The sequence below is a fragment of the Nicotiana tomentosiformis genome, unplaced genomic scaffold (genome assembly GCF_000390325.3).
Source record: "Nicotiana tomentosiformis unplaced genomic scaffold, ASM39032v3 Un00020, whole genome shotgun sequence".
Classification (NCBI taxonomy): domain Eukaryota; kingdom Viridiplantae; phylum Streptophyta; class Magnoliopsida; order Solanales; family Solanaceae; genus Nicotiana; species Nicotiana tomentosiformis.
The window spans coordinates 414,892-430,461 of record NW_027174579.1 but is presented as its reverse complement, the minus strand read 5'-3'; the positions used below and the strand labels follow the sequence as shown (position 1 = coordinate 430,461).

The following is a 15,570-nucleotide window of genomic DNA, read 5'->3' as shown; positions in this document are numbered from 1 at the left end:
ACCTCCATCATCAACAAAATATTGCCTTTAAAGTTCTACAACAGCTCTGGCAGCTAGGCTTGCATGTTCTGCAAACTCAGCCGCTGCTTGAGCAGCAGAGGTAGCATCCTTAAATTTCATGTTCCAACTCTGCCCGCCAATAGAAAAATTACCATTACCATCTCAAGGAAATAATTGCCCATGTTCCAACCTTTCATCCTTGAAAACTAAGTGGCATGAACCACCATCATCAACACAATATTACCTTTAAAGTTCTACAACAGCTCTAGCAGCTAGGCTTGCATTTTCTGCAAACTCAGCCGCTGCTAGAGCTGTAGAGGTAGCATCCTTAAATTTCATGTTCCAACTCTGCCTGCCAATAGAAAAATTACCATTACCATCTCAAGGAAATGATTGCCCATGTTCTAACCTTTCATCCTTGAAAACTAAGTGGCATGAACCACCATCATCAACAAAATATTGCCTTGAAATTTCTACAATAGCTCTAGCAGCTAGGGTTGCATGTTCTATAAACTGAGCCACTGCTTGAGCAGCAGAGGTAGCATCCTTAAATTTCATGTTCCAATTTTGCCCGCCAACAGAAAAATTACCATTACCATCTCTAGGAAATGATTGCCCATGTTCCAACCTTTCATCCTTGAAACCTAAGTGGCATGAACCACCATCATCATCACAATATTGCCTTTAAAGTTCTACAACAGCTCTGGCAGCTAGGCTTGCATGTTCTGCAAACTCAGCCGCTGCTTGAGTAGCAGAGGTAGCATCCTTAAATTTCATGTTCCAACTCTGCCCGCCAATAGAAAAATTGCCATTACCATCTCAAGGAAATGATTGCCCATGTTCCAACCTTTCATCCTTGAAAACTAAGTGGCATGAACCACCATCATCAACAAAATATTGCCTTGAAAGTTCTACAATAGCTCTAGCAGCTAGGGTTGCATGTTCTGCAAACAGAGCCGCTGCTTGAGCAGCAGAGGTAGCATCCTTAAATTTCATGTTCCAATTCTGCCCGCCAACAGAAAAATTACCATTACCATCTCGAGGAAATGATTGCCCATGTTCCAACCTTTCATCCTTGAAACCTAAGTGGCATGAACCTCCATCATCAACAAAATATTGCCTTTAAAGTTCTACAACAGCTCTGGCAGTTAGGCTTGCATGTTCTGCAAACTCAGCCGCTGCTTGAGCAGCAGAGGTAGCATCCTTAAATTTCATGTTCCAACTCTGCCCGCCAATAGAAAAATTACCATTACCATCTCAAGGAAATGATTGCCCATGTTCCAACCTTTCATCCTAGAAAACTAAGTGGCATGAACCACCATCATCAACAAAATATTGCCTTGAAATTTCTACAATAGCTCTAGCAGCTAGGGTTGCATGTTCTGCAAACTGAGCCGCTGCTTGAGCAGCAGAGGTAGCATCCTTAAATTTCATGTTCCAATTCTGCCCGCCAACAGAAAAATTACCATTACCATCTCGAGGAAATGATTGCCCATGTTCCAACCTTTCATCCTTGAAACCTAAGTGGCATGAACCTCCATCATCAACAAAATATTGCCTTTAAAGTTCTACAACTGCTCTGGCAGCTAGGCTTGCATGTTCTGCAAACTCAGCCGCTGCTTGAGCAGTAGAGTTAGCATCCTTAAATTTCATGTTCCAATTCTGCCCGCCAACAGAAAAATTACCATTACCATCTCGAGGAAATGATTGCCCATGTTCCAACCTTTCATCCTTGAAACCTAAGTGGCATGAACCTCCATCGTCAACAAAATATTGCCTTTAAAGTTCTACAACAGCTCTGGCAGCTAGGCTTGCATGTTCTGCAAACTCAGCCGCTGCTTGAGCAGCAGAGGTAGCATCCTTAAATTTCATGTTCCAACTCTGCCCGCCAATAGAAAAATTACCATTACCATCTCAAGGAAATGATTGCCCATGTTCCAACCTTTCATCCTTGAAAACTAAGTGGCATGAACCACCATCATCAACACAATATTGCCTTGAAACTTCTACAATAGCTCTAGCAGCTAGGCTTGCATGTTCTGCAAACTCAGCCGCTGCTTGAGCAGCAGAGGTAGCATCCTTAAATTTTATGTTCCAACTCTGCCTGCCAACAGCTAATTTACCATTACCATCTCAAGGAAATGATTGCCCATGTTCCAACCTTTCATCCTTGAACCCTAAGTGGCATGAACCACCATCATCAGCAAAATATTGCCTTGAAAGTTCTACAATAGCTCTAGCAACTAGGGTTGCATGTTCTGCAAACTGAGCCGCTGCTTGAGCAGCAGAGGTAGCATCCTTAAATTTCATGTTCCAATTCTGCCCGCCAACAGAAAAATTACCATTACCATCTCGAGGAAATGATTGCCCATGTTCCAACCTTTCATCCTTGAAACCTAAGTGGCATGAACCTCCATCATCAACAAAATATTGCCTTTAAAGTTCTACAACAGCTCTGGCAGCTAGGCTTGCATGTTCTGCAAACTCAGCCGCTGCTTGAGCAGCAGAGGTAGCATCCTTAAATTTCATGTTCCAACTCTGCCCGCCAATAGAAAAATTACCATTACCATCTCAAGGAAATGATTGCCCATGTTCCAACCTTTCATCCTTGAAAACTAAGTGGCATGAACCACCATCATCAACACAATATTACCTTTAAAGTTCTACAACAGCTCTAGCAGCTAGGCTTGCATTTTCTGCAAACTCAGCCGCTGCTAGAGCTGTAGAGGTAGCATCCTTAAATTTCATGTTCCAACTCTGCCTGCCAATAGAAAAATTACCATTACCATCTCAAGGAAATGATTGCCCATGTTCCAACCTTTCATCCTTGAAAACTAAGTGGCATGAACCACCATCATCAACAAAATATTGCCTTGAAATTTCTACAATAGCTCTAGCAGCTAGGGTTGCATGTTCTGTAAACTGAGCCACTGCTTGAGCAGCAGAGGTAGCATCCTTAAATTTCATGTTCCAATTTTGCCCGCCAACAGAAAAATTACCATTACCATCTCTAGGAAATGATTGCCCATGTTCCAACCTTTCATCCTTGAAACCTAAGTGGCATGAACCACCATCATCATCACAATATTGCCTTTAAAGTTCTACAACAGCTCTGGCAGCTAGGCTTGCATGTTCTGCAAACTCAGCCGCTGCTTGAGTAGCAGAGGTAGCATCCTTAAATTTCATGTTCCAACTCTGCCCGCCAATAGAAAAATTGCCATTACCATCTCAAGGAAATGATTGCCCATGTTCCAACCTTTCATCCTTGAAAACTAAGTGGCATGAACCACCATCATCAACAAAATATTGCCTTGAAAGTTCTACAATAGCTCTAGCAGCTAGGGTTGCATGTTCTGCAAACAGAGCCGCTGCTTGAGCAGCAGAGGTAGCATCCTTAAATTTCATGTTCCAATTCTGCCCGCCAACAGAAAAATTACCATTACCATCTCGAGGAAATGATTGCCCATGTTCCAACCTTTCATCCTTGAAACCTAAGTGGCATGAACCTCCATCATCAACAAAATATTGCCTTTAAAGTTCTACAACAGCTCTGGCAGTTAGGCTTGCATGTTCTGCAAACTCAGCCGCTGCTTGAGCAGCAGAGGTAGCATCCTTAAATTTCATGTTCCAACTCTGCCCACCAATAGAAAAATTAAAATTACCATCTCAAGGAAATGATTGCCCATGTTCCAACCTTTCATCCTAGAAAACTAAGTGGTATGAACCACCATCATCAACAAAATATTGCCTAGAAATTTCTACAATAGCTCTAGCAGCTAGGGTTGCATGTTCTGCAAACTGAGCCGCTGCTTGAGCAGCAGAGGTAGCATCCTTAAATTTCATGTTCCAATTCTGCCCGCCAACAGAAAAGTTACCATTACCATCTCGAGGAAATGATTGCCCATGTTCCAACCTTTCATCCTTGAAACCTAAGTGGCATGAACCTCCATCATCAACAAAATATTGCCTTTAAAGTTCTACAACTGCTCTGGCAGCTAGGCTTGCATGTTCTGCAAACTCAGCCGCTGCTTGAGCAGTAGAGTTAGCATCCTTAAATTTCATGTTCCAATTCTGCCCGCCAACAGAAAAATTACCATTACCATCTCGAGGAAATAATTGCCCATGTTCCAACCTTTCATCCTTGAAACCTAAGTGGCATGAACCTCCATCGTCAACAAAATATTGCCTTTAAAGTTCTACAACAGCTCTGGCAGCTAGGCTTGCATGTTCTGCAAACTCAGCCGCTGCTTGAGCAGCAGAGGTAGCATCCTTAAATTTCATGTTCCAACTCTGCCCGCCAATAGAAAAATTACCATTACCATCTCAAGGAAATGATTGCCCATGTTCCAACCTTTCATCCTTGAAAACTAAGTGGCATGAACCACCATCATCAACACAATATTGCCTTGAAACTTCTACAATAGCTCTAGCAGCTAGGCTTGCATGTTCTGCAAACTCAGCCGCTGCTTGAGCAGCAGAGGTAGCATCATTAAATTTCATGTTCCAATTCTGCCCGCCGACAGAAAAATTACCATTACCATCTCGAGGAAATGATTGCCCATGTTCCAACCTTTCATCCTTGAAACCTAAGTGGAATGAACCTCCATCATCAACAAAATATTGCCTTTAAAGTTCTACAACTGCTCTGGCAGCTAGGCTTGTATGTTCTGCAAACTCAGCCGCTGCTTGAGCAGTAGAGTTAGCATCCTTAAATTTCATGTTCCAATTCTGCCCGCCAACAGAAAAATTACCATTACCATCTCAAGGAAATGATTGCCCATGTTCCAACCTTTCATCCTTGAAACCTAAGTGGCATGAACCTCCATCATCAACAAAATATTGCCTTGAAAGTTCTACAACAGCTCTGGCAGCTAGGCTTGCATGTTCTGCAAACTCAGCCGCTGCTTGAGCAGCAGAGGTAGCATCCTTAAATTTCATGTTCCAACTCTGCCCGCCAATAGAAAAATTACCATTACCATATCGAGGAAATGATTGCCCATGTTCCAACCTTTCATCCTTGAAAACTATGTGGCATGAACCACCATCATCAACACAATATTGCCTTTAAAGTTCTACAACAGCTCTAGCAGCTAGGCTTGCATTTTCTGCAAACTCAGCCGCTGCTTGAGCAGTAGAGGTAGCATCCTTAAATTTCATGTTCCAACTCTGCCTGCCAATAGAAAAATTACCATTACCATCTCAAGGAAATGATTGCCCATGTTCCAACCTTTCATCCTTGAAAACTAAGTGGCATGAACCACCATCATCAACAAAATATTGCCTTGAAATTTCTACAATAGCTCTAGCAGCTAGGGTTGCATGTTCTGTAAACTGAGCCACTGCTTGAGCAGCAGAGGTAGCATCCTTAAATTTCATGTTCCAATTTTGCCCGCCAACAGAAAAATTACCATTACCATCTCTAGGAAATGATTACCCATGTTCACACCTTTCATCCTTGAAACCTAAGTGGCATGAACCACCATCATCAACACAATATTGCCTTTAAAGTTCTACAACAGCTCTGGCAGCTAGGCTTGCATGTTCTGCAAACTCAGCCGCTGCTTGAGTAGCAGAGGTAGCATCCTTAAATTTCATGTTCCAACTCTGCCCGCCAATAGAAAAATTGCCATTACCATCTCAAGGAAATGATTGCCCATGTTCCAACCTTTCATCCTTGAAAACTAAGTGGCATGAACCACCATCATCAACAAAATATTGCCTTGAAAGTTCTACAATAGCTCTAGCAGCTAGGGTTGCATGTTCTGCAAACAGAGCCGCTGCTTGAGCAGCAGAGGTAGCATCCTTAAATTTCATGTTCCAATTCTGCCCGCCAACAGAAAAATTACCATTACCATCTCGAGGAAATGATTGCCCATGTTCCAACCTTTCATCCTTGAAACCTAAGTGGCATGAACCTCCATCATCAACAAAATATTGCCTTTAAAGTTCTACAATAGCTCTGGCAGCTAGGCTTGCATGTTCTGCAAACTCAGCCGCTGCTTGAGCAGCAGAGGTAGCATCCTTAAATTTCATGTTCCAATTCTGCCTGCCAACAGAAAAATTACCATTACCATATTAAGGAAATGATTGCCGATGTTCCAACCTTTCATCCTTGAAACCTAAGTGGCATGAACCACCATCATCAACAAAATATTGCTTTTAAAGTTCTACAACAGCTCTGGCAGCTAGGCTGATACCATTTTGGGGGGTTTGTGGGTCGGATTTAGCTCCGATTAGCTTTTGTTCATAAATCTTCATAAGTCTGAATATTCTTCTACCAAATCGTATGTATTTTGTGGGTCTTCTACTTCTTTTTCGTATTTAAGTATTTTTTCCCAAATATCTATTTTTATGTCAGTAGGTTTTAATTCTTTGATAAAATATAGGACTAGTATTTTATATTTTTCTAGCATTCTTTTTGTCATGTAAGTAGTTATTCTGTATTTTTCTATCATTCTTTAAAAGTGGTTCAGATTATATTTTTGTTTAGTCTTTAGTGGATTTGTTGTATTTATGACTATTTTTATATTGTAAATATTTTATTGTAATATTCTGTTTGTAACGGTTTTATTTTTAATATTTCCGTTATGTCTTGTTGTATATTTATCAGAAGGTTTATATCCTTTGTTATTAAGTAAGTATTGATTGTTAATTTTAGTTGTTGTTCTAAAGCTTCTATTTTTTCCGTAATTTCTATCCAGTATGGTAAATATTCTTGATTTATCATGCTTAATCATAATATTCTCTTATTATAGATTCTAATTTTGATATTTCTATTTTACAATTTGTTATATATTCTACATATTCTATTTCTCCTGTTTCTATATATTCGTTTATATTAATTTTTTGGAGTTGGAAGAATGTTATTAATTTGTTTATATTTAGTTTTTCTAGTTTATCCTTATTATGTAGTTCTTTTAATTGTTTTATATTATCTCTTATATGTTCTAAAAAGATTAGATCTTTAGATTCTTGATATAATTGCATATTTTGATGTAATCTATGTTCTTGTAATTCTATTATTTTTCGGGTTTCTGTTAGGTTCATCTAGTCTGAATATATATCCTCTGTAAGTATATCAAATTCAGATAGGCTTATTGTATTCTCTTCTTCTAAGTCAGATAATTCTGCTAAATCATACCATTGTTGGGTCATTAGTTCTAGTATTTCGTTCATAAGTAATTTGTCAAATATTATATTTTTGATATCATTATTTAGTGATCTAAGTATGTGTAAAATGGTTATTTTATATTCATCAGTGTTATCTAAGATGTAAGGATGATCCATTTTTGTTTGATGTTTTGGCTAAAAATATTCCTTTAATCTCTTCGTTTATCATGTTTATCGTCATCCTATAACAAGTTATTAAGAACAATTCTTTTAGTCACTACCATGATTTTTTGCTTCAATCGTTTTACCCTAACAGCGCCTCAACTCTGGTTACTTCCCTACCACGGCCTTCTGCCTTACTGGTTTCACCCTTAGGATGGCATAGTCTGGGCTTAAACTACTCTCAGCATAATTATTCATGGCAAACTTACTAAAATTATTCTAAATAACAGTTATAACATGATAACAATTATGATAATCTAGAGATTTCAGGAATATATGTATTTAGCTATACATATTTTAAAAAAAAAACTTACTTGATACTGTATATCGGGGATTTCTTCTTTCATAGGTTTGGATTGCTCCATAGATTAAAGATGTTAATTTATTTCACTGAATAGATTTTTACAAGAGAGGTTACAAGAGAGTTTTTTCAGAAGGATGTGAAAGGGGTAAGGTAAGGTGTGTCCCTCTAAGCCTTAAGGGCTGTCTATTTATAACGGAAACTAATCCAAACATCGTCCTCCTAACTTTACACTTGGACGGTCTAAAATTAAAGTAAAAGACGCGTTCCCAACAGTTTTTCCACTGACAGTGGTAGTGATAAAGTGGGACTCACAACAACAACTTAAAAACTAAAAGACGGAAAATAATTTACATAAAGTCAAAAGTTGCTTTAATAATTACATAGCTTTTTTCTTTATGTCATTTTCTGCTTCTTCTTGGGTCCTGCCGATCCTGCTAGCTGTCCTTTTGTTTTTGTCTTGTAGCTTTTGTTGTAAGATTCCTTTGTCTCTTTCTTGATATTTTGTTGCGTATCTTTTTAGTTTTCTTCTTCTTCAAATTTGATTTCTGGAACTATGTTTTTCTCTCCTTGACATTTCGAACATATGTGCTCTGAGTAGATTGGACTAATTTGTTTGCAGTATCTTGTCATTAAGTTTTGAGAAATAAATTCTCCTCTAATAGCTCTTGTAATGGGTGCTTCTTCTGGTTGGATTAATGTTTTAATCCATCTCCGTATCTCTTCCATGTCGTTTTCCCTTAGGTTTTTTGAATGGGTGTAGATCATCGTGTGTTCTCGGGATTGGTATCCCCAAATAGGTTTTTCTTCTACATAATTGTTGACTAGTTCACTTAGAATGGTTGATAGTCCTATAATTCTTTTGTTTGAGTAGAATGCTGGTATATCAGGTTTGGGTATTTCTGGTTGTATTTGTACATTTTCTGGGATAATCATTTCTCTAGTTAGTCCTAATTTAATAACTTGGATTATTGGTTTTATCTCGTTATAGAGTATCTCTGCTGGTGCTACATAAAATTTTATATAAAATAGGTCTCCTTTGGTGATTCTCTTGTAGGTAGTAAAGGCACTATATAGCTCTGGTATTGTAGCTATTTCTTGTCCGGTTTGTGTGTACACTGTACTTAATAGTCCGTAATTGTAACATGTTTTAACTAAATTTGCATTCGTCCCTGGTTGGGCAATCAGTCGGTTGTATCCTTGTAATGGTTGTGTTATATAGTCTGTTTTTGGGTTTTGGATTGTTTTTGATCTCGGATTTAGGTTTAAAAAGGTTTGAATCTTGTGGATATTTTGTATATAGCTGTTGGTAATATAATCGTAGGTTTGTTTTTCCTGGTTTAAGCTTTCTCTATAGCTAGTTGTTTGTGGTGATGGTGTCAAAGGATTTTGGGATTTTGGGGTATATGGCTTGTTGAACATGGCGTTCATATTTGTATTTGTATGTTTTCCTTTTCTTATTGCTGATGTTGATGTACCTGCAGCTGTATGTAAAATAGTGTTAGTTTGTAGGTTTTGGGTTTTTAGGTGTTTCCCAACGTCACCTCCTAGGTCCGCATGTTTTGAGCCATGCTGCTGGCTTAGTTCCGCATGTTTTGAGCCATGCTGCTGGCTTAGGTTTTTTGCTTCTATAATCTGCAACCTCTTTTCTACTTCCGTCATTTGTAGTGATAGTGTAGTAAGTATTGAAAATAGGTCTTGTGTAGTTTCTTCTTCATTTGTTTGTGTACTTTTGTCTTGATAAGTAATCTGCAATCACATTCTTGTCAGTAGGAATTATTTCTATTGTAAATGTGAAATTTAGTATATTTAATACGAGTCTTCGTATTTCTTTCGTTGTAACTGAGTCTTGTACCTTTTTGGTTATCCACCATTTAACTTGTGTGTTATCTGTTCTAACAATAAATTTGTTATATACTATATATGGTTCAAACGATAATAAACACTTATATAAAGCTAATAATTCTTTTCTATTTATTTCCCATTTTAACTGTGGTTCCGTAAATGATCCTGAATAATATCTACAGTGATGTTCTATTTTTTCATCCTTATATTTGTATTTAAGTACTCCTCCATAACTATGGTTACTTGAGTCTGTCTCTACTATATATATAAATTCTCTATTTTCATCTGGAAAATATAGTTTTGGTAATTTTTTACACATATCTTTTATTTTTTGTATATATGTTTTGTCTTTTTCATCAAAGTGATATTCTATATCTTTCTTTAATTTTTTCTGTAAAGGTTTTAAATTTTCTGCCAATTTAGGTATATATTCTCTAACTTGGTTAACTAATCCTAAGAATGATTGTAATTTCTTTTTTGTATCTAGGGTTTCATTTAAATTTATTATTTTTTGTACTATATGTGTTTGCATTTTAATTCCATTTTTATCTATTTGAATTCCTAAGAATTCCACCTGATTTTTAAGTATTTCTGCCTTATTTTTACTAAGGCTAATTCCTGAGGATTCTATTATATGTATGAATTTTTCTAATAATTTTATATGTTGATCTTGTGTCCTTGAGTATAGTAGTATATCGTCTATGTAGATTATACAGTTTTCTAATTGATTAAAATAGCTATCCATAAAATGTTGGTATCTTCCTGGTGCATTTTTATATCCAAATGGTAAAACGTTCCATTCATAAAATCCTTGTGGTACTGTAAAAGCTGTTAATTTTTTAGATTCTTCTTCTAATTTTAGGTGATAAAATCCTGATTTACAATCGAATTTACTGAAGTAATTATATCCTTGTACTTGCCTTATTTTTAATATTTTATTTGGTATCGGGTAATTATATGTTTTTGTTTTTGCATTTAAATTCCTATAATCTATTACCATTCTACTTTTACCTCTTTTTTGCTCATTATGTTTATTTACTATAAATGCTGGGCTATTATGTTTACTATTACTTTCCTGTATATAATTATTTTTTAATAGTTCTTTTATATGCATTTTGAATTCTTCTAGATCATTAAAATTATATTTTAATGGTTTCTGTGTTATTATACTATTTTCATCTATTAATTCTATTTTTACTTTCGTTTTATGTTTATCCCATCCTTGAAGGGGATTTTCATTATATAATGATTCTAATTTGTCTTGAATTATTTTTATCTTATTTATAGCAAATATTATTAATTCTATTTGTTGCTCATTTATTTTTTCATTTTCTAATTTTTGGGTTACCTTTTCACTTCCTTTAATCCACGGTGTTGTTTTTCTTATTTTATTTCTTACTCTTTTTGCTCCTATTTTTTGTTTGCATGGTGTAGTAAACCACCAATGAGTTTTTGTTATTATATGTGGGTATAATTTATCTAAAAAGGGCATTTCTATTAATATATCTTTATTTGTAAATTCATAACTATATATTTCATCCATAGTTAGTATTTTATCCCATATTTATATTTTTATATTTTTTGCTTTTTGCGTTATCAAGCTTCCTTCATTGTTAAATCCTGTTACCACAATAGGTGTTAATAATTTTTCCCATTTATCTTCAGGTAAACAGTTATGTCTGCATACATTTACTCCTGCTCCTGTATCTATCATGGGTGTATAATATCTGCTGTAATATCCTTCTATTATTATTTTTGCTAGTATATATATTTTTGTCATGTTAAGGTTCTTTCAATTGTTATTTTCTTATTTTTATATGTTATTATAAGATGTCTATCTCCTAGGTTATATGGTTTAACTGTTTCTAACCATTTTATTCCTAAGGTAATATTTTCATTTCCTTGGTAAATATTAAATTCTATTTCTACTGGGATTCCTCCAATAATTAGTTCCTTCTTTGTTATTTCTTCTGTTCCTACCAAATTTTTAGGTAATCCTGGGCATATTGTTTCTGTAGTTATTATTTCACTTTCTTTAACTAGTTCTTTAGTTATATAATTGTCTTCTTGTCCAGTATTTATCATTATTAGGTATTTTCTTTGATCTATTACTCCTGTTATATAATAGTTGTGTAACTCCGGTTCTTTTATTAATCTTTGTGGGTTTGTATATTCTAATCTTCTCGAGGTACTTGCTCTTGAAGATGTAGTTTGTGGGGATTCATAATTTATTCTTTTAGATGTGCTTAGTCTTTCTCTTACTATTTCTAAATCTCCTTCCATATCTATATCTTTGTAACTATAATCATTATTGTCTATGACTGATATTATACTATCAAATGGGTTTTCTATCTTTATTTTTTCAATCTTATTTCGTGCTGTTATTTTGTGATTGGTTGTTAATATATATAAATTTTTACATTTTGCTGTAAATATTTTACTTCCTGGTGCCAGCTCTATTCCTGACATTTTCCAGTACAATACTAGTGATTTATCTATATTAGCATCTTTTAATGCTACTGTATAGTTAGCACTAATTATAAATTTAAATTTTTGGTATATCAAATTTCCTTTTATTGCACAAATTATACTCTTTTCTATAGGTTGTACTATTCTATCATCTGCTAAATATATTTCTATTGGTGTATCTATCCCTTCTCTAAAACAGGCTTTTATAAGTATTTCTGTTCCTCCTAAGTGTACATATTTGATCGGATTTTTTGCTTTTATATTCTGAATTTCTTTATTTATTGTTCTTTTATTTATTATAGGTATTTTAGCTTTTCCTCTAGTATATTTACAATCTATTATATGTTCTTTTTGACTTATTACATAATATTCTTCTTTTTTAATTTTGAACCAGTTTTTTATTGTTGGTACTTCTAATATTTTACCGATGCTTAAATCTAAATCTTTTCCTTTTATTTTTTCAAAAATATCATTATCAAATATTACTTTTTGTTCACTTGATTCTTCATCCTTATATTCTTCTCTGCTTATTATTTGTATATCGTTTTCAGTCATTTTCCTCTATATCTGATAGTTCTTTTTCTGATTCTATTTCTGTTTCTAATTCAGGTTCTAATTCATAAATACTATCTTCACTATCTAATTCATAATCTATATAGTCTAGTTGCATGTATTCTTCATTATCAGTGTTAATTTCTGTTATTTGTTTCTTTTTAGGGTCTCTAGGTAATTTACAATCTTTGGCTAGGTGTCCTAATTTTCCACAATTGTAACAAGTACATTCGGATAATTTTTTCTTAATTCTATATGGTCTTTTTCTTTTGTAATCTTTTATATAATATCTTTTCCTCGGGTTTTTATACTTATATTTTAACTTATTTCTTCTATATTTTTTATATTTTCTTTTATAATTTTTCTTTTTATAATAATTATCTGTACATCCAAACTGGGGTGCAGTTTTAATTTTACAACATGTAAGGTTTTTTATCAGTGTTTTTTCCATTTTAATTTCTTCTTTATGTTTTTCACATAATTCTATAAACCAATTCTTTAAATATCTAATTCTAGCTCCTAAGGTATCTTCTAATCCTGCTTTTTCCCAATCTCTTATTATTTTAGAACTAAAAGGTTCTGGTAATTTTGTAAAGTATATTTTTCTGATTTCTTTTCCTTCTTCAACACTATATGTTCCTTTATAGTAATATTCTTTAAATGCACACGTATATTCGTCTATGTAACACATGTTACATATAGCTAGTTTGTTCATTAGATTTCTACTTACTGTTTTTTCTTTTTGTTGCTCTTCTATTTCTGTTGTCATACTACTAAATTCATTTCTTATAGCTAATTCATATTTTATTAATATGTCTATAGTTGTTGTAGCTGATTCACCATCGAATTTTTTATTACTTCTTAATGCTTTTATACTTTCATCATTTAGATTTTGTATCCATAATTTTACTGTTCCTATTATTGTCCTTTCTATATATCCTGGTGCTTCTGGAATTGGTATTTTATTATCTATTAATTGTTTTGATATATATCCTACCCATAGTTGTATTATTTTATTAACGTCTTCTACGCAATCTAAGTCCAAAAAGTTATATTGTTCATTTATTGTTTTTGGTGTCCATTTTCTGTTTAATCTTTTATCCCATAATACTTTACTTCTGTCACTTCGTTCATAATTATTATTGTAATATGTTGGTATTGTTTGTTTGTATTTTCTTTCTTTTGATGTACTTGGTTTTTCGCTTATATCTCCGGCATATATTTCTGGATTTATTATGTTATTTGTTTTAGTTATAAGTTCTGTATATGTTTCACTTATTTCTGAATCTTCTGAACTTTCTGTATTCTGTTCATTTTCATTATTAGTTTCATTTATTTCTTCAAGTTTTACTTCTATGTCCTCTTTTAATTTTTCCCTAAATTTTTCTATTTCTTCCTTCAATCTTTCTTCTTGCTCTAATTCTTTTTTCTTTTCTCTTTCTCTCTGTTTGTTTTCATACAATTCTTTTAATATTGCTAATTCTTTTTCTAATTCCATTATCCTGGTGTTTTTGTTTTCTTCCACTTGCTGTAATTCTTTTTTAGCTTGTTGCCTAATTTTTTCAATTTCATTTTTCCTATCAATTTCTTCATTTTCTTTTATTATTCTTGTCATTGCTGTTAAACTATCTTCTAATCTTGCAGTTTCTTTTTCTAACATTAAATATATGTTTTCTCCTACTTTCTTATATCTTCTTCCTATATTTGAAGTTATTATTTTTATTTTTAATCCATCCAAATTTTCGTATGTTTTTTCGTCTACCGCAAATTCTTCTTTATTCATATTTTATGTTTAATCTTAAGTTGTAAGATATACTTATATTCTAGTTTTGACATTTTGTTTATTAATTTGTCCTTTTTCGTGGTTTTATATTCTTTATATAATTCCTGTAATTTTGTTATTGTTTTCTTTTCTTTTTTAGGATTTTTACTTGTTAATTTTTTATTATTTTTATCAATTATAATTGGTATAGTGTTGAGCAGTAGAGGTAGCATCCTTAAATTTCATGTTCCAACTCTGCCTGCGAATAGAAAAATTACCATTACCATCTCAAGGAAATGATTGCCCATGTTCCAACCTTTCATCCTAGAAAACTAAGTGGCATGAACCACCATCATCAACAAAATATTGCCTTGAAAGTTCTACAATAGCTCTAGCAGCTAGGGTTGCATGTTCTGCAAACTGAGCCGCTGCTTGAGCAGCAGAGGTAGCATCCTTAAATTTCATGTTCCAATTCTGCCCGCCAACAGAAAAATTACCATTACCATCTCGAGGAAATGATTGCCCATGTTCCAACCTTTCATCCTTGAAACCTAAGTGGCATGAACCTCCATCATCAACAAAATATTGCCTTTAAAGTTCTACAACAGCTCTGGCAGCTAGGCTTGCATGTTCTGCAAACTCAGCCGCTGCTTGAGCAGCAGAGGTAGCATCCTTAAATTTCATGTTCCAACTCTGCACGCCAATAGAAAAATTACCATTACCATCTCAAGGAAATGATTGCCCATGTTCCAACCTTTCATCCTTGAAAACTAAGTGGCATGAACCACCATCATCAACACAATATTGCCTTTAAAGTTCTACAACAGCTCTAGCAGCTAGGCTTGCATTTTCTGCAAACTCAGCCGCTGCTTGAGCAGTAGAGGTAGCATCCTTAAATTTCATGTTCCAACTCTGCCTGCCAATAGAAAAATTACCATTACCATCTCAAGGAAATGATTGCCCATGTTCCAACCTTTCATCCTTGAACCCTAAGTGGCATGAACCACCATCATCAACAAAATATTGCCTTGAAAGTTCTACAATAGCTCTAGCAGCTAGGCTTGCATGTTCTGCAAACTCAGCCGCTGCTTGAGCAGCAGAGGTAGCATCCTTAAATTTCAAGTTCCAATTCTACCCGCCAACAGAAAAATTACCATTACCATCTCGAGGAAATGATTGCCCATGTTCTAACCTTTCATCCTTGAAACCTAAGTGGCATGAACCTCCATCATCAACAAAATATTGCCTTTAAAGTTCTACAACTGCTCTGGCAGCTAGGCTTGCAGGTTCTGCAAACTCAGCCGCTGCT

General features: G+C 34.5%; 2 protein-coding genes across 2 annotated transcripts; both read right to left on the bottom strand.

Annotated features, from left to right (window-relative positions):
• Positions 1-7,293: 7,293 nt before the first annotated feature.
• Positions 7,294-9,295, bottom strand: LOC138903836 (uncharacterized). Its single transcript, XM_070192414.1, has one exon. The coding sequence runs from the start codon at positions 9,293-9,295 to the stop codon at positions 8,153-8,155; it is 1,143 nt and encodes a 380-aa protein (XP_070048515.1). The 3' UTR covers positions 7,294-8,152.
• A 2,703-nt stretch (positions 9,296-11,998) lies between these two features.
• On the bottom strand, positions 11,999-14,364 carry LOC138903837 (uncharacterized). The gene has a single exon (XM_070192415.1). It carries the CDS (start codon positions 14,280-14,282, stop codon positions 12,495-12,497), a length of 1,788 nt encoding a protein of 595 aa, XP_070048516.1. The 5' UTR covers positions 14,283-14,364; the 3' UTR covers positions 11,999-12,494.
• Positions 14,365-15,570: the final 1,206 nt, after the last annotated feature.